At 38.0% G+C, this 23,799-nt stretch overlaps 1 protein-coding gene across 2 annotated transcripts in view; it reads right to left on the bottom strand.

Moving 5' to 3' along the window:
- The window catches only part of usp6nl (USP6 N-terminal like), a 69,204-nt gene extending 45,947 nt beyond the window's left edge, over window positions 1-23,257 (bottom strand). Inside the window, exons 1-2 of one of the 2 annotated variants that reach the window (XM_066668191.1) lie at window positions 23,143-23,257; window positions 18,112-18,197 (exon numbers count right to left, since the gene is read on the bottom strand). In XM_066668191.1, the coding sequence (XP_066524288.1) occupies window positions 18,112-18,194 (83 nt within the window). In that variant the 5' untranslated portion in view covers window positions 18,195-18,197; window positions 23,143-23,257. Of the gene's footprint in view, window positions 1-18,111; window positions 18,198-23,142 lie in introns of those variants that run through there. The other variant, XM_066668190.1, reaches the window with a different exon arrangement.
- Between the last annotated feature and the right edge of the window lie 542 nt (window positions 23,258-23,799).

Raw genomic sequence — 23,799 nt, 5'->3', positions numbered from 1 at the left:
TGCAACGCTCTGGGTGAAAGAAAGAGAGAGCAAAACTGAGAACATCATATTACACACCCCAAAATGTATTTTATTACACTTTAATACTCCCATACACAGCTAATTTAACTATTCAATAAAACCTGTCAATTAAACAGTTTTCAACTGACACTGATAGAGACAGAGAGACAGAGAGAGAGAGATGTGATTTGAAGCAAACAGGTGGTGAATAATTCGTGGTGACATTCAATAGTCAATTTCAGGACCTGAACTTGCTTTTATTTTCTAAAACTAAATACTTTTCTACACCTAATAATAATACTAATGTCATGTTAATACATGCAGGGAAGTTAGGTCAACTGCATCAGGCATAAAACACAGAACATGTGGATAACATTCAAGCCACAGTACTACACCTCCAAACATCCAAGGTTTAATGTGGCATAATACACTCAATAAAATCTTAACACATTAGAAGGGTCTGACTGCTAGATTTCTACATGGCGGACACATTGAGGAGCCAGAAGGAGAAGACAGAAAATGTAGCAAAAGAAAAGAACAGCAGAGGGGACACACAGACACACACATCCTCTCATTTCATGTCAAATATGAACAGCAGGGAAATGTCAGATCACACACTGTTAATAAAAAGCCTTGCAGACAACATATCAGCCTTCTGTGTGTGTGTGTGTGTGTGTGTGTGTGTGTATGTCCTCTTGAGGGTCTCTTTCAAACTGTATTGATCTCTTCAATAGCAGGGGGGCTTTTAAGGAAGCAGAAAATGACATGGCAGACAGATCAATATAAATTAAAATCAGTTTTAAATCTGAAAGCTGAGGGTCCAGCTCCTACAGAGCTTTTCTTTCAGTTTCTCAAGCTCAATATGTTTCACAATAACTTAGACTTTGTAGCTAAGCACAACCACAAGTCACACAGGCCTGTCCAGCATCTATTTGGTTAACTCAATATTTGGATATAGGTCTTAGAAATACTAATCACAAAATGCGGAATATGCAAAGAGACATCTAACCATTCAGGGACTTTATAATGTTCTGCAAGAGCCCTGACCAATCACAGCTCCAGATGAGTTTGGTGCTGAACCAGTGTGATTTTATCCACGTCAAACAACCAGTTTACTGATACATTTGTATTATATAATATATATATATATATATATATATATATATATATATAATCTATTGGATCTATTAATTTTTCAATATTTTTTGGGTGGAAAAGCTTTGCAGCTTTAGCTTAGAAAAGTGCTACACAATAGCTTTTTCACTTTTAGCTTACCTAGGTCTGGCTCCTGTAGTGATTGCCCATGTGTTGTAACATGACTGCAATACTAGGATTTTATCCATCTGAACAGATGTTCGTGGCTTGCTAAGCATGCAAGTTCACGAACACATTCTCTCTCTCTCTCTCTCTCTCTCTCTCTCTCTCTCTCTCTCTCTCTCTCTCTCTCTCTCTCTCTCTCTCTCTCTCTCTCTCTCTCTCTCTCTCTCTCTCTCTCTCTCTCTCTCTCTCTCTCTCTCTCTCTCTCTCTCTCTCTCATACTTACACACTCTCTCAGAGGTAAGAAGAACCAAGTTTTGCACCCGATGTGCTAACAAGTGTGAAATCACAGAAATGAGTGCAGCCTGCAGCAAGGCTGAAACAAACTGAGCTTTCAGAGGAGAAAACACTGCTGCTAAGGCCTGATCTCTCCGTCTATCTTTCACACTCACTCTCTTTGGTGCTTTTCCGTATGAACACTGTTAACAAGAAGCTAACACTCCACACACTCCCACACACAAGGCACAGGCTTTAAAACAACAATAATCATCTAAATCAAGCCATTTTGAGGTACTTTCAAGCTTTTGTTCTGGAATTAGTGGCAAAGGCTACACCTTCTAAAGTGCTCCACATAAAAAGCAGTCTTTTATGGCAACTGTTGCTAGGTTAGACAAGTTTTACAAAGAACATTTTAGTATTATTTTTCATTTTGTTCCAATTATGTTCAAGTTTTTAGACATCACAGGTGTACATATAAAGAAATTGTGTGAATCACTAATGGTTTATATCGAAATAATAAATATTTTTGTGCATAATCAGAAGCCATAAAATATCTTAACAATTGATCAAAGGATTATTGTTTTAAAAATTTAAAAACAACAGATTCTCCAAGCTTTTAACAAATACAAGAAAACTGTAATAATGTTGTAATAATAATAATAATAAGCTGCACAGCTTCTGTCCCTGTGCTTTAGCTAGGTGCAGTCTGGTTGGAAATTTTCTCCAGTATTCCTCACCACAAAGAATTTACAAGAGGTCTGATTTTGTCTTTGAAATATATTTAAGTATAATTATCCAAATGTTTAAACTGGAACGTAATCAATCAAATGAACCAGTGTCTAAATACTTTTAAAGATCACTCCAAATCCTCAACTTTACCACAACAAACACACCTGCAAACCTGGAGCTGGCTCTTCGGCGTGAAGGAGACACCAGTTCTTTCACAATCTGGAGAACCTGCATGGTCAACTGGAGGCAGGGTTGAGAGTGGGATTGTGGGCTGAGCCAACGGTTGCCCACATTGTCCCAGGTACCTCATGTCCGCCACAAAGATAAATGGACATCGCAAGCGAACTCATTTAAGTGGTACCCTGTCCTCGTCTTGGACTTCCCAGCTTCACATTTCCCCCCAAATAAAGGCAAAAATTAAACAGCAAAATCCTTAGTCCAAAATCTATAGTAGTTTAAACTCCAAAATGCATCCGATCTCTGGCTCAGTAGTTTTTTTCCCAGACATAAACAAACAAATAGGGAAAAGGAAAACACGTCCAACACATGCTCCACTCTACTATTCCAATTAGAGCTTGTAAATAATTAATAAGTCCATCCCAAAATTCAGCTGCAGCTTCAATAATTCAGCGCAGCATAATTCAGCTCCACTGACATCACTCCTCTCTTTAGTTTAAAAAGCTGTATATCCTTCACACTGCAGAGTATCCACACAGGACTCGTCTCTCCATCCCTCCATCCTCTCTTCTCGTCATCTTTCAATCTCACTTGCTCCTTTCTTCCCGACGTTAACAGCACACTGCTGCTCAGAGATGAGAGCTTCCTCTCTCCCGCCCTCCCTCTACACAACTCGCTCTCTCTCTCTCTCTCTCTCTCTCTCACTCCCGACTCTCTCCTCTCTCTCACATGCTCATTTTCTCTTTTTCTCACCATCCATCTTATCTTGCTCTCTTCCTTCCAGGTGTCTCAAACAGCTGTAGCTCCCTTGCCCTCTAGAGACACACACATACACCAGCAGTTATGTTGTTGCACTACATGCCTCCATGAGCATGAAGGTCCCTCTGTGTTTTCTCTCTCTTCCTCCCCTCTCATCCTTTTCTCTGTCTCACCTTCACTTTTCTCTCTTTGACAGATGGATGGTGTTGTCTATCTGTAGTCTATTGTCTTTAAGAGTGGAACACTGCATACACCAGTTGAGGAATTCTTGCTCTCTCTCTCAAATAACTTCAACAAACATTTCATCCTCTCCACTCTTATTCTTTCCTCCTCTCTGCATTCATTTATTCATTTCATCCTGTACTCTCATTCTACCTCTCCTCTAACCTCTTCACTATCTCTTGTATTTTGTTCATTTTCTTCTCTACATTCTTCTGCCTACACTTTATTTTTAACTTTGTATTTTTCACCCCGCCATTCTCATGCTCTTCATTTTTTTATCTCCCCTTCTGTCCTGTCTCTCAATCCCCTATCCCCTTCACTGTTTTTCCCTTCATATCTCTCTCTCTCTCTCTCTCTCTGTGTGTGTGTGTGTGTGTGTGTGTATAGAGGATGTTTCTTCTTAATGATGTTTCCCACCGAGATCATTTTTATGCACAGCACAGTATTTCATTCCACTGTAATAAGACAAAGTTCATCTTTATAAAATATTTAGTATTATTAAAACTGCAGTAACAAAATATATCTCAAACACACACACACACACACACACACACATGAATGTACACGCACACATACACAAACAATTAGGCTTCTGAAGGTCTTGCTCTGTGGGTGAGGAATATGGCCATCCTTTAAAAAAACACAGGTTCTTCTCCAAGTGTGTTAGAGCGAGCAACAGCACAAGCAACAACAACAACAAAAAAATAATGTCATGCACTGCGATCAATATTTCTGTCCTCACAAGGTGTAAATACAGAACATATACATACACTCTCTTTCTAACACACATACATACACACCATTTCCTACATCACTCACACACACAGCATTACCTCACTGTGGCCATTCTTTCTCAAGGTCAGTGTGTTCTCATGGCTCAGCGACACTATTCTCTTTCTCCGTGTGTGTGTGTGTGTGTGATGTAGGAATCCATGTGCTATAATCAATCTCACTGTAATGGCCTTTACTCTCAGCCTCACTGGAGCTTCTGTTCCCCACCTGCACACAGATTCACACTCACAAACACACTGACCTAGCAGTGGTCATATCCATGTTAATCCACTACAGAATGTATGCAAATTCTGATATGATGACAATAAGAAAAAATAAAAATAATAAGATCAGGAAGAAAAAGAATGCTGGGACTCCCTATTTCCATGCATCTTATTGTGGTTATAAATCAACAGCAATGGCACTGACGTAATACTAGCATTTGGTATCAGAGCAGTATTATAGTAATGCAGAACACAGACACAAGAATTAAAATTAATGATGAATAGCAATATTGGAACAAACCACACCAAACCCAATAGGGCTTTAAGGGCTGAATGTGATGCATGGCATAAACATATTGCTAATATGAATCTGAGAAACTGGTAGTGTGGCATACCTGACAAGACATAAGCCAAATTTGGTCCCGCCCAGCTAATCCCAGTAGAGGAAAATTGAAGAAAAATACCAGGGGAGAAAAAAAACCCACAACTCTCTCCCAAATTCAAATTATCCTGGGAAATCTAGGCTTTGATAAACAGCTATTATTAAGCAAATTATGCCTCCTGTTAATCTCCTTTTCTTGGCTGATTTTATGCCCTGTAGTCTAAACACTGCTGCAGCATTAGAACACTTTCCTCCAGGCATCTTATTCACTGCAAAACTGAACTGCAACACTTCTGCAGACTTTTTGCTGCAACCATAAAACCAGAAGTCCTGGAGGGCTGCAGCACTGCATACATTTACTCTGGACTGGAGAGTGGAGGCCAGTAGCAAAGAAGTCAAAGGCAACACCAGTTTGATGAGGATATTAACAAACTATTCCTTTAAATAAATGTTCCAGCTGAAATAGCTTTAATGAGGTATATATCATATTATGAATAGTGGCATCATCCCAGAACTCCTATCTCAGATATTATATTTATTGCAAAGTTTAGCTCCTTAAAGGGAATTAACAATTTAATCCCCTATTATTAACTATTAGTTCTGCATAAACTAATGTAATCAGTGCAACATTTCCTGTACTAGGCAAGATTTTAGACAGACCTGAGGTGTGCTTCCCATGAAAAGAATTTCTAATTATTCATTTAATTTATGTAACTGCTTATCCAATTCAAGGTCATGGTGGGTCCAGAGCCTTCCCAGAATCCCTGGGTGCAAGGTGGGAACCAGGTGCCAGACTTTTTTTGACGCTCACACATACACTCACATCTATGGACACATTTGAGTCACCAATCCACCTACCAACGTGTGTTTGCAGACCGTGGAAGGAAACCCGAGCATCCAGGGGAAACCCGAGCATCCAGGGGAAACCCACGCGGACATGGGGACAACACAACAAACTCCCCACAGACAGTCATCTGGAGCTGTGTGACAGTGCCACTACTTGTTGCGCCACACTTTGACCGGAATTTCTAATTAGGTAAAATGTTTTAGATCTAACATTTTGCATTAAGTGTTAATTTCATTCATTCATTATCTGTAACCCTTATCCAGTTTAGGGTTGGTCCGGTGGGTCAATCATTAAGCACAAGGCAGGAACACCAGTCCTTCACAGGGCAACACGCACGCTCACACATTCACATCTACGGACACTTTTGAGTCGCAAATCCACCTACCAACGTGTGTTTTTGGACTGTGGGAGGAAACCGGAGCACCCGGAGGAAACCCATGCAGACACGGGGAGAACACATCAAACTACACACAGACTGTCACCCTGAGCGGGAATCTAACCCACAACCTCCAGGTCCCTGGAGCTGTGTGACTGCCTGACTACCTGCTGCACCACCGCGCCACCCCCAAGTGTTAATTTGTCTTTCCTAAAATATTGCAATAAATAAAATCAATCAACAAGTCAAGTAACAATTAAATAAGCCACTAACCTACTAACCAACCCCTATCTATCAACCCACCAATTAACCAAAACAATCAACCAACAAATAAACAAACAAACCAAACAAACACAAACAACTTCAGCCCATTCAATCAATGTTGATTGTAAAACATTGCAAACGTTGATTATTTAAGTAAAAATAAATCACGTATAAAAAATAATTACTTCACACTTTTACTGCAATCTCATACTTTCATAATGTCACTGATTCACTTACAAAATCCAACAAGTACACAAGCACATCAGTTGAAAATGTTCATTTCGTTTTTGTTTTTTTCTATAGAGTGATGAACAAGAGACAGAAACAGATGAAGAGGAGAAAATGGAGAGAGTCAATGTTAGTTCATCTGTAGAGCAAGAGTAAACAAGCTTAATTGCGTCAACGATTTCCGTTTTCCACGACAAGACGAAGCCCTATTGACACAAGGGTCAAACACACAGGAGAAGATCAATCATTGTGTGTACGTGTGCTAGTGGGAGTCAAAAGAGAAGTAATTCAGCATCATCACAACCTTATTACCTCTTTATTATAGCTGCATCAAGACACACTTGCAACCAAAACCAGGTTATCAGGTGAACCCAGAACCACTAGCTGTGTTTCTGTTCTTCAATGGAATATAAATGATTTTGTGAGCATGGGTTAGAAAGGAGAAAAAAAATCCCTTTAAGCCAAATGATGTCAATTAGCCTGGTGCCTTTTGGGGCTATAAGGCCAATGACTTACTGGTCGCTTGTTAGTTCAATACTTCGTTTAAACTGAAAAGATATTATATATTAGTTTGTCTCTTGTTTCAGTAACACCTCCGGCTCTTCTGTGAAGGTTATGTACTAGAAGCCAGAACAGCTACAAGAGCATAAATGAGGTCTGGACCTAATGTGTATGATTAGTTCTACACTACAACAGATCTCTGTAGTTTCTCCACACTACACTACTAGGGAGCTTTATAACTCTCAAGCCTACATTTGGCATTAGGCATAATAACTGTAGGCTCATGAGTAGCTACTCTTTTTCAAGTTGGTCGAATTGGTGTGTTTCTTTGGAGACTCTATGGGCTAATTAACAGAAAAAAAAAGAGCTGAGGATACTGGAAGAAATGACAGAATCTCTCAACTCCACAAACATACAACACACTGCTCCCATTTAACAGCATTTAGAGCTGAAGCTAATTTTAGGTCTTTGAGTTTTCTCTTTCAAGTTTGTCGCTGACTTTCTTTCACACTCTCTATTCTCCCACTGCCTCTCTTACTGTCACTCACCATTCCCTCTCACTCTCAATTGTGTTGCCTTTCTGTCTTTCATCTATTACACTAATCACTCAAATGTAAACCAGACTAAAGTGCTGTTTTAATAAGAGTTTCTTGACGTTAAATTACCACTTTACTACATTTATTATATTCCATTTTTCTCCAAAGACCATTGAACAAAAGAAGCTATAAATGATCTCTTCCAGACCCAGCGATTGTTTTAACAGTTTGCTGCAGTGTTTGGAAAATAGTAACTTTAAAGGAGAAGCAAATAATTTTCTATTTTGTACTGAAGGTTAAATGTAACCAGTCATTGGTTTTCAAGTAACTTTGGACAATGTTTACTGGTCTGTGTGTGATGACATTTTAAACACAGTATAAAGGGGAGCTGATGTTTTTAAAATGATGAAAAAAAGGGAAAAGAGGTATTAGGGCTTTGAACAATGGTGCCATTATATTAGGTTCAACACAATTTATTTTTAAGTCCAGTGAGTGACAAAGTGGATAACAAAACCTTAATCTCTAAAAAAGTTAATCAAAGTCACTTTTACAACTTTTTTGTATTGTAGCTCCAAATGGAAAGAAATAAATTTTGTACTTAGATTTAAAGAGTTAAACAGTGCATTAGGTTAAGTAAAATAGTGTGTGTGTGCGCGTGTGTCTGTTTGTTAAAGTTAAGGCAATAACTCTCTGTTAAATTTAAGGCGATAACTCAATTACAACACAGCCAGTTTCAGAACATAAGTTGATCTTTCATTAATAAAACATAATGGAGTGTATGCTGCCTCTTCATTCAAAGGAAGAACAGATACAGCGAGAACTACTGTGTGTGTGTGTGTGAATGAGAGAGAGTGTGTGTGTGTGTGTGGTATGTATAAAGGCCTCTGTGGGAACAGACATTGAACTGGGGTGACACTGGTTCCTTGTGTCACTTCCTGTTTGCTACTCCTATTTCCTATACAAATATTATATCGTGCCAATCTGATGACAGTGATCAACGTCAGTGATAATGTTAGATTTACGTTCTGAGTGTGTAGATTTTTTTTTGACTAGTGCAGAGGACCATTAACCCTCTTATAGTCACTGGTCACTATTTAGTTGAATGATTTCTGAACTATAGCTCATTGAAAGAAACCAACAAACAAATACAAACAGCGTTCAGCAGAATTTTTCTAAATTCATTTGGACTGCCATGAGGGTGACATCATATTAATGCCTCTAACAAATGACAGGGAATATAAAAAAATTATACATTTTAAAAAAGAACAAAACAGCCAAATACCAAACAACATAGCATTTACTCTGCAACCAAAATGAATGTGTAAATTGTGTAACTATTGTGCATTTATTCAACAGTGAAACAGACAATAGAGTTTATAGTAGAGAGGGCAGGACTGGGTTGCTATGGCAACAACATGGGCCATGCTCACTGGTCACCACAAGGCAGTATGGGGGCATGAATGTGTGAGACAACAAATAAAACTCCTTACTGCTCTGGGGTAACTACAAAGCTCTTAACAGTCATAAAAACACTGTCCCATCACATTGCGTGATGTTTATAGACTCTGAGCACTAGGAAAATATATGAAAAACAATGATATTTCCTGGCTTTACCATTGCCCACTGTGTGTATGTGTGAGGGTATATATATGTAATATCTACATTTGACTTTTAAGACCAATATTATGATTATGACTTGGACTTCAGGCCATTTTGCCCAAAGCCTAGATTTGCTGGCTCAATGCTGGCCGCAAAATATTTGTAACACAATTCATCTCCTTTAATCACTCATATTTAAATAATGGGCAGGTAGCCATTTACATGAGTTTAAAATAAACAATACTGTGCAAAAGACGGCACCTAAGATTATCATAAATTAAAATAATTCATCTTTTCAGTATGTGTGGTGCTTGTATAAAATTACATATAATTACAGTAAATGCAAAAAAACAAATACAGTAAAAGCTTTTTTCTTCTAAAATGTAGATGTGTTGTGAGCCAGTGTGAGGAACAAAGTTTGTTTCTAGATATTCTTCTTGATTGCAGGGCAGCTGAAACCACTGGGGCAAGTGGGCATTTGACCCACCTCTTTTTGATTACACTTAAATGGGTCATTAGGAAAAGAAAAACTCCCTTAAATCGCTCCAGAGCCACTTTTGGCACTGACCTAGAGCTGCAAAACGGCCCAGAGTCTGACTCTACATGGCTCTAAGAGGCGGGTCTGAAAGCACTGCCGCTGCTCACACCAATTTCAATTCTGATTAAAGTTGTAAATGTTATGCACAAACATATGGTCATGAGTTTTGTTACGGTATATTTGTTACATGCCTGTTCTGGAGCAATTCTTACTGCTGCTACCAGCTAGGATTTTATGTTCTTTCTTGGGCCAAAGAGCAGTTAGTTTAAGGCGGCAGCGTAATTAAGTGAGTTAAGCAAACAACGCTATTTTCATATGCTATAGTTAGAACATGGTAAAAAAAAATCATGCACTTAAAGTATGGCTTCAAGGAGCAATCTGTAGTATGTTTAATGTACTCAATCATAAAAGGCCAAAGTGTGTGATCATAGATTAAGGAAACAGGCTATGTTGCAGCACTGGCATCCCTGGGAGTAGTCCTGACATCAGTATTTTGTTTGAGAAGAGACCTGTCTGGAGCTGGGTGGTGACCAAACGAACATAGATAATGTTAGATTTACCAGACCTAAAAAGTCCCAGTGTCCTTATAAAAAATCTCCATGACTAGAGTTGGGGTAAAACTAGAGGAAATACTGACCATCTGTTTGAAAAATGGAGGCAACTCAGAACAGCAAGACTACAAGACAGATCCAGAGTTGGCTAACTTCCTCCCAAAGAGGTAAGCAAACCATTTCCAAATAAATAAAAATAAAATAAAAATTAGAAGTACAGATGCCCAAGTATAGATTAAAGGTATAAAACTCCACAGCTACATGCACACACTTTTTAAGCAACATAGCAGTCATGTGAGCACTTGTTTATCTTGGCTGGTAAATGTGAGAAGTAACAGACTACCTGGTGAAGTGAGAAAAACTTCTTTTTTGTCCAAAAAACTTGCCATGATTGTTTAAGTGACTGCTTTAGACCAATATAAAAGTGACGACCTTGTTCAGTTTTTTTGACTTTCTATAAGGTAGGTAGATGTTTTAGTGAAATGATGTACAATATTTCATGTAAATTAGTTTTTCTATGTAACATTCTAGTAACTATAATGGTCCAAATTTGAGTCTGAAACTCATCTCTTTGTTTGTTTAGTTTTCCTTAAACTGGCAACCTGGACGAGCTTCATCTCTGGGGAGAAGGGGGAGGAGTCAGACAGCTCTCTTATTTGTTTTGAATCTGCTATGTAGTTCCCATGTTGAAGGCTTGGCGTCATGCCTTAAACATTCATGCCACAGTGACATGATTCCAGATTTCAGTAGAATAAATTTTGCCCTACCATTTTTGGAGGTACGGTGCCTCACTGCTTGCTCGCAAGGATTTCTTAAAAGAACAGCACACTTCATTTTACATATTGAAGTGTTAATTACCAAATAAAACTAGCATAGATAACACTGCCACAATTAGAGATTTGGGAAGGGCTTTCACACAGAATGTCATTACTTACTGTAATAATGTTGTTTGTTGTTATTGTAATATTAGGGTTTTTTTTCTAAGCAAATAAAATTACAATTTCTAAAGCCATTTTTAAATGTTATCTCACCTAAAACTTTGCACAGTACCATCCTGTAAATCCAATTTCAAGTCAAGACATGAGTAATGTTCTGTGTTTCAAAAATTCAAACATTTCATGTGATCTTGCCTAATAAAGGATACAAGGATCTTTCCTGATGTAAATTCACAGGCAGAAAATTGATCAGATTCCTTTCATGCCTATGTACATTTCAACAAAGTAGGCCAGTCAAGCTCAAACAGAAATTTACTCGACCACTAGGTGTACAATTAGGTAGTCACTTTAACACATAAGCAACACAGGGGCAGTCAGCAATTTAAATGTATGAATTACACAGTTAAAAATTTGGACATTGAAGTCAATATATCATTCAGCATGCATTATTCCAGAATCAATACCACTATTGATATTAACTACAGTTGAAACTAACCTCAAGCTGGAAAACCTTTACAGAACTATCCTCACCACGATATCTCACCTTAGTTTCAGAGCCATTCAGCTTTAACAGGCAAGAAAAAACAGAACGATACAATGAGAAAAATATGAAATAGAGATGAAAGAGACTGAACATTTTATCACTGTATTTCTATTCAGAGTTAATAACACCATCTGTACTAACGGAACAGTGTGTGTGTGTGTGTGAGAGAGAAGCAGACAGTAGAATAATATAACATGTATGAGTGGAGTGTGTGCGATCACATTACTGAGCTGATGTCCAGTTTGTGTGTGTGTTTCCTCTTGTTTCCACTGTTTACTGTGAAATGTAATCATACTCCTCAGTGATTTCCTTCCTCTATCCATCCCATGCTCTCTTTTATTCCTATTTCTCTCATCTCCTCAATCTGTTACACTGTACTTGTCTTGCTTTCTTTCTTTCTGCATCACTCTCTCCACTCTCAGTCTTCTCTCTGTTGTTTGTCTCTCATTTTCACATACACTTTCCTCTATCTCCCTCCCATTTCACTCTTTCCTTTCCCTTCTCTCTGCACATATTGCCCTCCTGGTCTACTATCTTTGCTTTCAAAGTTCACAGCTTTTTATTCTAGCTGTCACTCTCTCTGTGCTCTCTCTCTCTCTCTCTCTCTCACACACACACACACACACACACACACATACACATACACATAGAGAGAGAGTACTGTAGATTTATGTTTGACAGCACATCTCAGAACAGGACCCTGTTCATTACACATTTAATAAAGCAAGAAGGTGTGTGTGTGTGTGTGTGTCTGTGCGCGCGTGAGTGAGAGAGAGAGAGAGACCCAGTACAATTAAAATAAATAAATAAATATTAAATAAAAAATTAAAAACATAGTGGGCAGCTTCAAAAGTTTTCATTTATGATTATAATCATCAATTTGAACATATACATACCCTGAAATTACTTTTTTCATTTATTTCATCTGTAAGATCAGACTGTAAAGATCTCTGTGATAAGCAGATCGCTGTGATACAAAATGAAGATTTTGTAGACCTATGGCACTTTTGCACTGCATGGCCAACACTCGACTCGACTTGGCTCTTTTGGTTTTCCAGTAGGCAAATCTGGTACCTGGTCCCTGGAACAGGGTACTTTTTTGTCCCTGCTGGCACATGGTACAAATCAAGCAGAGTAGGCATTGAACATGACATGTAAACCTTGTAAAGTACTGACTGGCCAGAGACACTTGTCTACACAATGAAATGCAGACATCCAACACAAGCTACAGCAGCCTTTATCTGACTAAGAACAGCATCTTATAAAATTACACTATGGTCTTATGAAGAGATTCCAACGCTCCTTGGACCAAAAACCAGACGTCAAACAAGGAAAACATCTGATCTGTGAGAACTGGGGGACGGTGCGGTGTTCAGTTAAAAAAAAACACAAATTAGGGCTGGGCAACTCATTGAAAATTAATCAAAATTGACATTCAGAACTTCTAATCAACATAATATTGTCTATATCGATTATATTAATTATTTTATTCTGTTATGTCCCCACTGTGTGTTCATGTACTGTCCCTTTAAAACCACGCTACCAAGCTGTAGTCACATGATTCTGACCCTATCTGCCACATGGATGCAACCTAAACGCAGAGGATGATCGAGGGACTCGAGCGGCTCGTACCAAAGGAAAACAGAGCTTCTGTGGTTTGGACGTGCTAAGTTTTGACTATAATTAAGACAACGCTGAACAAAAAGAAGGCGGCACGGTGGTGCAGCAGGTAGTGTCGCAGTCACACAGCTCCAGGGGCCTGGAGGTTGTGGGTTCGATTCCCGCTCCGGGTGACTGTCTGTGAGGAGTTGGTGTGTTCTCCCCGTGTCCGCGTGGGTTTCCTCCGGGTGCTCCGGTTTCCTCCCACAGTCCAAAAACACACGTTGCAGGTGGATTGGCGACTCAAAAGTGTCTGTAGGTTTCAGCGACTAAATCACAATCACACACCAAATACAAACATTGCTCTGAAAACAGGAGAAACAAGCTCCCTGCAACATTATATTCCATTTTTATACTGGAACATATTTATTTACAGTGGAAGCCTTATCACTGAAATATGAAGGTCAAAAATACAAAAACAAAAGATTTGTTCATTAAACGCAATCATGGTAAAATGTACAATTAATTATATAATTAATAATTATAGTCATATTGCCCAGCACTAACAGCAAATACACAACGAGTAAGCCTAACGTCACATTAAATTCCCGTTAGTGGTTGGTGTGGTACAGCGGTAACACTATTGACTCCTGTGTGAGAGACCTGGGTTTGATTCCAGGCCTGGGTAACCACCATCTGTGCTACACCAACAAGAGTCTATATTCATATACTACATTTCAAGGGGAGCTGTGGTAATAGAAATGTGACCCAGCAAAATCGTATTGAGCCATGTGGAGCCGAGCTGATTCCATGCAGTGGAAAAGCGTAATTAGCCAAAGAAATGTGTTTTTCACAGTCTTCATCATGTCTCATATCTTTGCATGTCCCTCCCCCCTCGCTGTGTTTCTGTTCAAGGGTGTTTTTATGATGAAATACAGTACTTTGAACCTAATATGTATTCTTGTGTGTGTGTGTGTGTGTGTGTATGAAAGGCAGAGTGTGTTTAAAAGGCTCAATATTTGCCTTGTTTTCCTGTATGTACGATTGTTTGTGTGTGTGAGAGAGAGACAGAGAGTGAAAATGCCATAATACCTTCCATGCATTCCTGTGTGTACTGTTTTTTCGTCCACTGTGTTTCTGAATAGCCCAATACCTGTCTTGCATTCCTGTGTGCACTGCTGTTGTGTCTGTGTGAAGTTAATTACCGTAATTACCCCCTGCTCTGAGCAGAGGGATAGTGCAGGGCTAACGAGTGTGTGCTAATTACCCTGCAATGACTCATCCTGCTCTCCTGATGGACATATTTTCAGGGCATAGAAAAGGGATTGAGTGGATGAAAGAGAAAATAACTGTTGCTGGAATGTCACCTACTGCTCATGACTAGATGAAGCTGAAGCTTTTGTGTAAACAAAATGGCTGACTTAGAAGATAAGTGTAATGATATCCTGAAGATAAACTGAAAGTGTGTATTTTTTTTTTTTTAAATAAAATAAATAAAAGAATTAAAAAATACAAAACCCACACAAACACATTATAAATTATTCCCCATTTAACTGTCAATGAAAAAAGTCAATTACTAAAATTCAGTAAACTGCCTACTCTCTCAGCTCTATTAACCATTCAGGTGCACTTCAGGTGCTTTTCCACTGCATGGTATCTGCATGGTATCTGCATGGTATCAGCTTGGCTCGGCTCGACACACTGGTTGCTTTAGCACTATAACAACTCCCCCGCGAAATAAAGAGAGAGAGAGTGTAGTAATCTGTTCACCTTATTCACTATATCCTAATAAACGCACACAACGTTGGGTAAGTTATGTGCATCTTAACAAACACAATCAGACCAATTAGAAAACAATTCACAAGACACAAGCTCACACAATTCCCCTGCATTTGAATGTGGTCATGTCTTCTGGGATGAAATGCTGTTGTTTTTGGTGTGGGCAGCAATTTTCTTACTTGATGTTAAAGATCAAAGAAGAAAGATCTTTACTGAGAACTAAGGAGGATGGAGAGAGATAGAGAGACCGACCGAAGAGATGAAAGGATACCATGTTTACCTATATATTGTCACATATAGCAATTATATGTAACGCTCTAACACAATCTCAACAATATGACACTGTTTAAAAGCATAATTAATATTTGAATACCTTCATTTACTATAGCACCCACCCAAAGAAAATCATCTTAGAGCTGTGAGCATTGAGGATGTTCAGAGAAGTTAAAAAGACTTATTTAAAAATAGCTTTTGGATGTTTTTTTTTTTTTTTTTTATTCTCTGTGGATGTGCATGTTTGTGTGTGTGTGTGTGTGTGTGTGACAGAGAGAGAGAGGCTGGGCTACAAATAAATTGTATAATCTTTTAAATCTTTCAGCTGGGCTCTAGTCAACCAATCCGACGGCCTCACACAGTTTCTGAACAGGCTGCGCATAGGAACACACACACACACCAAGGTGAATGAGGAACAAATTTTTCTTCACAAGGAACTGACCCACTTCCTTGAACAGTACAGTCCAATAGGCTCACTGTACAATAGAATTGGAACGAGACATAACAGGTTCTCTACAGTTTTCAATTATCATCAGGTTAATTATTTTTTTCTTTGTTTTTATGTTTAATATTTTAGTTTTTTGAGACACACACACACACACACACACACACACACACACACACTATTGTGCAAATACTTTTAGGCAACAGAGATTATGAGATTTAAAAAGCTTTTATTCTAAGCAGTAAGTATTTGTTTGCTACAAAAACAAACAAGACTATAACACCCAACATTAGAATAAAACCAAATAATATTACTCCAGTAAGTGTGATATTGTGTGTGAAATTGTCAAATTATTGTTATCGTTCCTGCTGTTGTTAAAACTAGAATTTACAGCCAGCACTGCTCCCAGTAAACCACTTTACTCTACAACCATCACTACTCCTAGTAAAGCACTCACATCTACACTGACACTTTATTAAACTAAGAATACAGAACGTACATTTATTTGGATGATATACATAATGTGCAATATGGGGATATTCTACAATGTAACATGCAATATTTCAATCTATCTACCAATTTGCAATATCTCATGCAATACTGCCATGTACAATAGTCATGTTCATTTGTTGTAAATATCCTTCAGAGCTTTTATTACTGAGTCACGTTGCTGCTGTAACACTTTGAATTTACCCACTGTGGGCTGTGGGACTAATAAAGGACTTATATATATATATATAATATAATATAATATTATATATATATATATATATATATATATAAAAACACACACACACACACACACACACCCCGGATATTAAAATTACTGAGTGACATATCCTGAGTGGCCGCTGATTCACATAAGTGCAAAAAATTCAGCTTCTGGAATTGGAAAATGTGTGTCTGGTCCACGGATGGTTATTAAGCATGAATAGAGTCAGGATTACATCATGAAAAAAAGAGCATTCACTTCTGCAATAACCTTAAGCGAGTTCTGTTATTATGTGTCTGATTAAGAGAAGTCTAAACTGACTGAATGAGGTACACAGGAAATCACAAGCGTGTTTCACAGTGACTCACTATATATCCAATCGACATACTGCCACACCCAAAATACTACCTAAGATTCAACTGCTGGGGTAAACACCTCATACACATGAGCAATGACCCAGGAAGACAAGCAACATTTAAGGATTGTGAGGTGAATGTTACTCAATGGGTCAAATCACATAAATCACCTACATAAACTACACATTTAGATATAAAATCTCATCCTGTACTGGGAAAGGGGGAAATACATTCTTAACTTTTAACTTAATTAATTAAGCAATGTTATTTTATTGGAGCGAGAATGTATTCCATGGCATTATACACCATTTCTTTATTCTAACACAATAGAACAGACAACATGAACATCAGAAATGAACATACAGGGCTTTGTTGGATGACAAAGAAGCAAGCTTAGTAGGCTATTACTACAAATACCAAAAAGGACTATACATTCAGTGCCGAAAATAATTCATATATTGATACTTAATATATCAACTATCAAAATTGTTTGTAGCTAATCTCTGCCATAGTCCTATAATAGTCTCTCTTACTGTAAAATGAGACTTTGTAGTGTCAGAGACAGCAGACTGCAGCAAACATCATGGTGAGAGATTTCCTCCAACATTAGTTTGGACATCATGGAAAGAATAAAAAGGTAAATATAGAGAAATATACTGAGACCTCACAATAATAGCTCGCTAGGATGAGCAGGAGCATGTGGAATAAAGTGCTGTATTGGTTTTCGTACTGGAACTACCGGCATGAAACTACACTCTGTTCCAATTAGCGCCCTATTCTCTAAATAGAGCACTTAGCACATAATAAAACTCATACTATTACACCACTGCATTTTATACTACATAGTGTGAAGAAAGATATTTGTAATTAAGCCCTAGTGTATTGGCTGTGTAATACAGAGCGATACAGAAACACCCGTGTACAACTATAAACGCTTTATAAAGGGCATTTGCAAATGCTATGGTGTAGGCTCTGCATTAAGTCAAAAAAGAAGCATACATCGGCCTTAAGAGAGAGCTAAACTAGCAACGTTAAACACAGATACACACACACACACTTTCCAAACCCAAACATGACTGCACATTACCAGTGCTAGCCGTTTAAGATTACAGACCACTTTCTTTTGAGCCATATGGCCAGGCCAGCAGGAGGCCAAACCAGACAGTTAGCTTTAGCCGCTTAACGCCTGTGTGTGTGTCTATGCATGTGAGAGAGAGAAGATACTCACTCATACTGCCCTGCTGGCGTTTGGTAGACAGCTGAGATGCAGGTGAGGCTGTTCTCCACAGGCGTTCTCTTCAAGGCACTCATGACCTGCAGAAAAAACAAGGAGTTTACAAAAAGAATATGCTTATAACAATGCAACAAACACATCATGCACACCACAAAATTACTATTCCATTTTACTAGCTTCAACGCAGTACAGACCTTGATGTGTGCAAAAAAAAAAATTGCCATGTCAAGAGTCACTGCGGTTCTCAGAATGGTCCATCACCCTAGTACTATCTGAACTACAGTGATTCTGTGATGTATATGTACAGTGAGAAACTGGTTAAAGGGGCTAGTAAACTATAGCAACAAACAGCACTACAGCCTGCAATTATACAATAATACAATGGAGCTATATGGAGGGTCTCTCTAATAAAGTGGCTAGGGAGTGTAAGTAAAAGCATTTAACTTTCTTTAACACAACCGTAAAAAAATGTTTGTTCTGCAGCAAAAACTAGTTTAAGTTTACCCGCCCTTTTTCCTGAGAAAATTACACTAAACAATTAAAGAATTATATGAAACCAACAAAGAGCCAATATAGATAAACACATAATACTGCTTAGTCCAGAGAATAAGGGTCTTTAAGTCCATGGTTAGAAAAGAAAGTGAATAAGGAGCAGAGAGAAACAAGGTCAGGACACAGAGTTAACAACTGGACCGAGGAAAATATGAGAAAAATGTCCATGCAGAGAAAAGTAGAAATTCCACACAAAGATAATGAGTGAATTTGAGTTGAGTTGAGTCAGAGAACAGGGATTAACGCAGTGTTATCATGAACACGGCACTAACTGAAAAACATTTGCTAGGCTAGAGATAATAGAGAGAATTTTCTTATTCACAGTGTGGTTAACAAGTTATTTGTGGTCAGTGGATATTTATTCTGTTGAGAACATCTGTACAAATTAAGATTTTTAGTCCAAATGCCAAGCTCATGGTCAGTAATTATTCTGTGTGTACCTGCTCAACAATGACACAATGGGACACTAGTTTCCTGCTTTCCACACATGCAATTAAATGTGTGTGTGTGTGTGTGTGTGCAGCTAGCTAAAAAGTGTGACCATAATTTAAACACTAAACATTAAAAATATTGAGATGTTATACTGTAGCAATAATAGAAATAGATCGCTTGGATTAGTCAACATCAAAAATCATATCAGACCGAACCTGAGCATCAAATGATAAAATTACTTCTACAATCTCTCACTGCCCTTCTCTCTTTTTACTACATTCTGGACTCAAGAACCCCCTTTCTCTCACTCCACACACACACACACTCTCTCTCATACACAGAGCTATCATTATAGTAGTGTAATGAGCACTTTCACCGAGTGTGTGTGTGTGTGTGTGTGTGTGTGTGTGTGTGTGCGTGTGTGTGGTGAATGAGGGTAATCAGAGAAGGATGTTAGGAGGGGGTAGTTGGGGGTTATAGAGGGTAATGACAGTAATAACCATAACAATACGGACTCCACTGATACTCCACTGGTTAACAGGATCACACAGATAAACGTTCATCTCTATCTGTGTCTCCCTCAAATGTTCCCATTCTTTCTCTCTGTGATATCAACTGAACTTCTATTTTAGACTGATTTCAAGGGCAGCCAGGAAAAGGAATAAAAATAGAGAGAAAATGAAAGAGGAGGGAGAAGGAGAAAGTGAGAGAGAGAGATACAAGAAAGAGGGACAGAGAAACAGACAAAGAGAGCGAGACTTAAGGTGGGATTACTGACACCATATGTCCACTTTAGTGCTGACTGGGATACTATTAGAAAACAAACCACAACGTTGTAATGTGTGTGTGTGTGTGTGTGTGTGTCAGATACACAGTCAACACTAACCTGGCCTAAACGGCACATTCCATTCTTAACCGTGTGGTGTGTGCGTGTGTGTGTGTGTGTGTGTGTGTGTATGGTTAGATCTTTCTTCTCCTGCCAGTACGTTTTAACTCCAGCACATGTGGACTTACCTTTACATATCAAAACAGAAAGTTAAAAACTAACTCTTTCTATGTTCTTATTGTTTATTTTATTTATTTATTTTGTTTTACAAATGTAATGACAACATGCATATTTAGTGATTACTGGTAATATTTATGTTCATTTCTGCTATAGCCTTGAAACTTTTCTGTGTTAAATTAAACAACTAATTTGCTAAAACTTTACACTTTTGAATCACCCATTTTACATAAAATCACAAACACACTGAAGAAAATAAAAAATATAATGTCTTTAGCTATTTTTGGAATATTCTCAGTTTTCAAGTCAACTGTTTTTTGAGAGGACACACATGCATTAACACCTGGATGTCCATGTGTTTGTACGTGTGTGTGTGTATGCGTGGATGTCAGGTACGGCTAATGGCACTCTACACCAGTGCCCCACTAAAAGACCATTAATGTGCCAGCTGCCCTTCCTGTCCTGTTGCTATGGCACAAAGCTACACACACAGACACACACACACAGACACACACAAAATCCTTCCCCCCATGCCTCCCTCTTTCCTCATTCCATTGCCCTGCTGACACCAACCATCCATTCAACCAGTCCGTCATGTTTGTGCAGAAAATCTCTAAGCAAATCTATATGCCGGTCTCATTCTCTCATTCACACTCACTATCTCATTCTCTCTCTCGTGAGTATATCCATAAGATTCTGTAAGGAAAATACAAACAACTCTTCCTGTACTAATCAAAAACCTAATACGCAACTAGAATCTAAACATAACTTTAATCTAAACACACAAACTTACTTACTTGGACTTTCTGTTTTATAGCAGTCAAGTAATACTTAATCTAACTTTAATCTTAACCTTAGTGACCAGGACCACAAAGATGAATTTCTGATGAAAAATAATGTGGAACTGAGAAAATGACATCATTTGTACAATATATCATGTTGCTCTGTTATTGCGACATGATGTGGTCCTCTCAAACACACACACACACACCAAAACAGCAGCATGTGTCAGACCTGATTCACTCAAACCTGTATTTAACCTGAGGGTGTGTAGATTACTGTTCTTTTGACCACATAAGTATACAGAAGTATACTTCACTGTTATTGTTTTGTACAAGTAGCCAAGTGAGTGGGCAAAAAATACCCCCTCCCCCTCCACGTAAAAGCACTTCCTCACCAGATATAAATGATAAATATCTTACTGTAAACACAGGACAACTATTCATATATATATATAGTTTCATTCATTCTGTAACCGCTTATCCAGTTAATGTTCCAGAGCCTACCTGGAATCTCTGGGCACATGGCAGGAACATACCTTAAAGGGGGTGCCAATCCTTCACAGGGTAACACATGCTCACAGCTATGGACAGTTTTGAGTCGGCAATCCACCTACCAACGCATGCTTTTGGACAGTGCAAGGAAACCAGAGCACGCTGAGGAAACCTACGAGGAGAACACACCAATCTCCTCATAAACAGTCACATGGAGCAGGACAACCTCTCCACAAGTCCCGCTCCATGTGAAGAGATTGGTGTTTTCTCCCCGTGTGTGTGTGTTTCCTCCGGGTGCGCCAGTTTCTTCCCATGGATGTTTTTAGGAGTGTATTGTCACTCTCCAATTAAAAATATGCATCTTAATATTTGTCTGTGTTTAGTTTACTCTATCAGCTGAACACAGCAGCTGTCCTTCACATTGTGTGAACATTTCATGATGAATGAACCAATAGAAATGCTCCAAAGTTACTTGGAATAAAATTTTTTAACATTCACTTCCACTGGAAGTTAAGAAGGTTTTTCCCCCTCTTCTGTAAAGTTACTATTTTGGGAGATACATGTTTTTAATTGGACAACAACGATATGTACTAAATATCAATTTATAAACTACTTTTTAGACCTTTCATAAAGATATATTTTTTATTTACATTATCTTAATTTAGTGACTTTTAGTATTTTAGTTTATTGTAATTATTTTTATAGTTTTTTCTTCTATTTTATCAGTGTTTACTCTGTATTGCCCTTTGTATGAAATATGCAATAAAAATCCATCTTTTTCAAAATTTTAATATTTTCAAATCACATGTATCCCAGCTCTGCAGTTTATTTTAAGTAAGAAAAAAACTGAATAAAATAAAACATGAATAATTTATATAACTATATATATATATATATATATATATATATATATATATATATATATACACTACAGCAAAACATAATACGATAAATATATATATAATAAATAAATAATGTCGTGATTAACAGTTGGCTAGACCAATCAACACACACCTTCAGAAGCTCCAACCAATACGTATTCATATTGAGTGTTTATGTCCCGCCTTTTAGCAACGATTGCGCTAAGCTAACGCCTGAGAATAGAAAGTTTTGAGTGAAAATAAAAGTATTTCGTCGTGGTGTTGCAAAACAAACAAAAAGACAAACATGTAAACAAACAATTAATGTGTAAACCGCGTCTATGTTTTAGCGACATACACATATTCAAAGCCAGGAAAGCAGAGTGGCTTTACGAAGCATAAGTTCTCATTCGTTCGATTCACAAGCATACTACTGGTTTTCTCCAATTTTACCATAAATTTCACAGCGGTTATGGATACTTCTTATATGTAAAAGCTTCATTATTTAAGGTTGAATAGAAACTACTATAAAAAGCTGGCGAATCCACTCTTTTGTTTTCTAATGCAAGTTAACTGCTACATTTAAGGTGGAACGAAATTTTCGAATAAGGAGCAAACTGTCAGAAGTGAACAGCTAAGACGTTTAAGGTGGAACGGCTAAATAAGACCCTGGCGGATAAAAAGTCAACTCTTGTTTAATGTCTGTCAGAATTCAAGTTACATGCTGTACAATTCCATTTAAGGTGGAAAGGAAAATATCAATAGGAAGACAACTTCCAAGCTCGTTGTGGCATTGTTTACAAGCCGGAGAGTGGAGCTGTAAATGAGAGAATTATGTAGGTTTTACCATGAACAATTTTGTGTATCCGAAGCAGATGGACCTTCGGTAAAGGCCGGGTTTTACCTGCTTTTCACCCCGCTCACAGTTCACACAGTCCGGCTGTCTATTCCTCGACCCGCTACGGCCATCTCTCAGCAGGAAATAGACGGAGAGAGTGAGTGAGAGAGAGTGGGAGAGAGAGAGGGGGTGGGGGTGGGGTGGATGGACAGGTAGTCATCTAAATGGGCAAAAGTTTGTGGACACCTAATATAAGTAATAACAAAGAGTCTGCCCGACCCTCAATTCTTCTGAGGAGCTACACTAAGTTACTAGAAGCTACATGCTCGTTACACTTAATGTTGGAATATTTTGTGGGAATTTCATAGATGGCATAGTGAGGTCAGGTATGCTGGATGATGCTTTACTACAGAGAATATATAAAATCTGTGTGTACACATTTGAAGAGGTGCGTGAACTACTTTACTGCAGAAATCAAAACTTATAAGATGTACTAAACTTATTATTCATGTATAATCGATGTTTATATTATACTATTTTGCTGTTATAGGTCATTTGTTAAATTGTCTTTCAAATCTACTACATTAACAAATATCAGTAATTATGTCATATAATCATAAATATTTATCTTATTCAAACTATTGGACAGTCTGCAAAATATCCATGGCTTTCTCATATCATTTATTAGAAGGAAATACAAAGAGATACCCACCAGCGAACTAC

The sequence above is a fragment of the Hoplias malabaricus genome, chromosome 4 (genome assembly GCF_029633855.1).
Source record: "Hoplias malabaricus isolate fHopMal1 chromosome 4, fHopMal1.hap1, whole genome shotgun sequence".
Classification (NCBI taxonomy): domain Eukaryota; kingdom Metazoa; phylum Chordata; class Actinopteri; order Characiformes; family Erythrinidae; genus Hoplias; species Hoplias malabaricus.
This window is presented reverse-complemented; position numbering and strand designations above follow the sequence as displayed.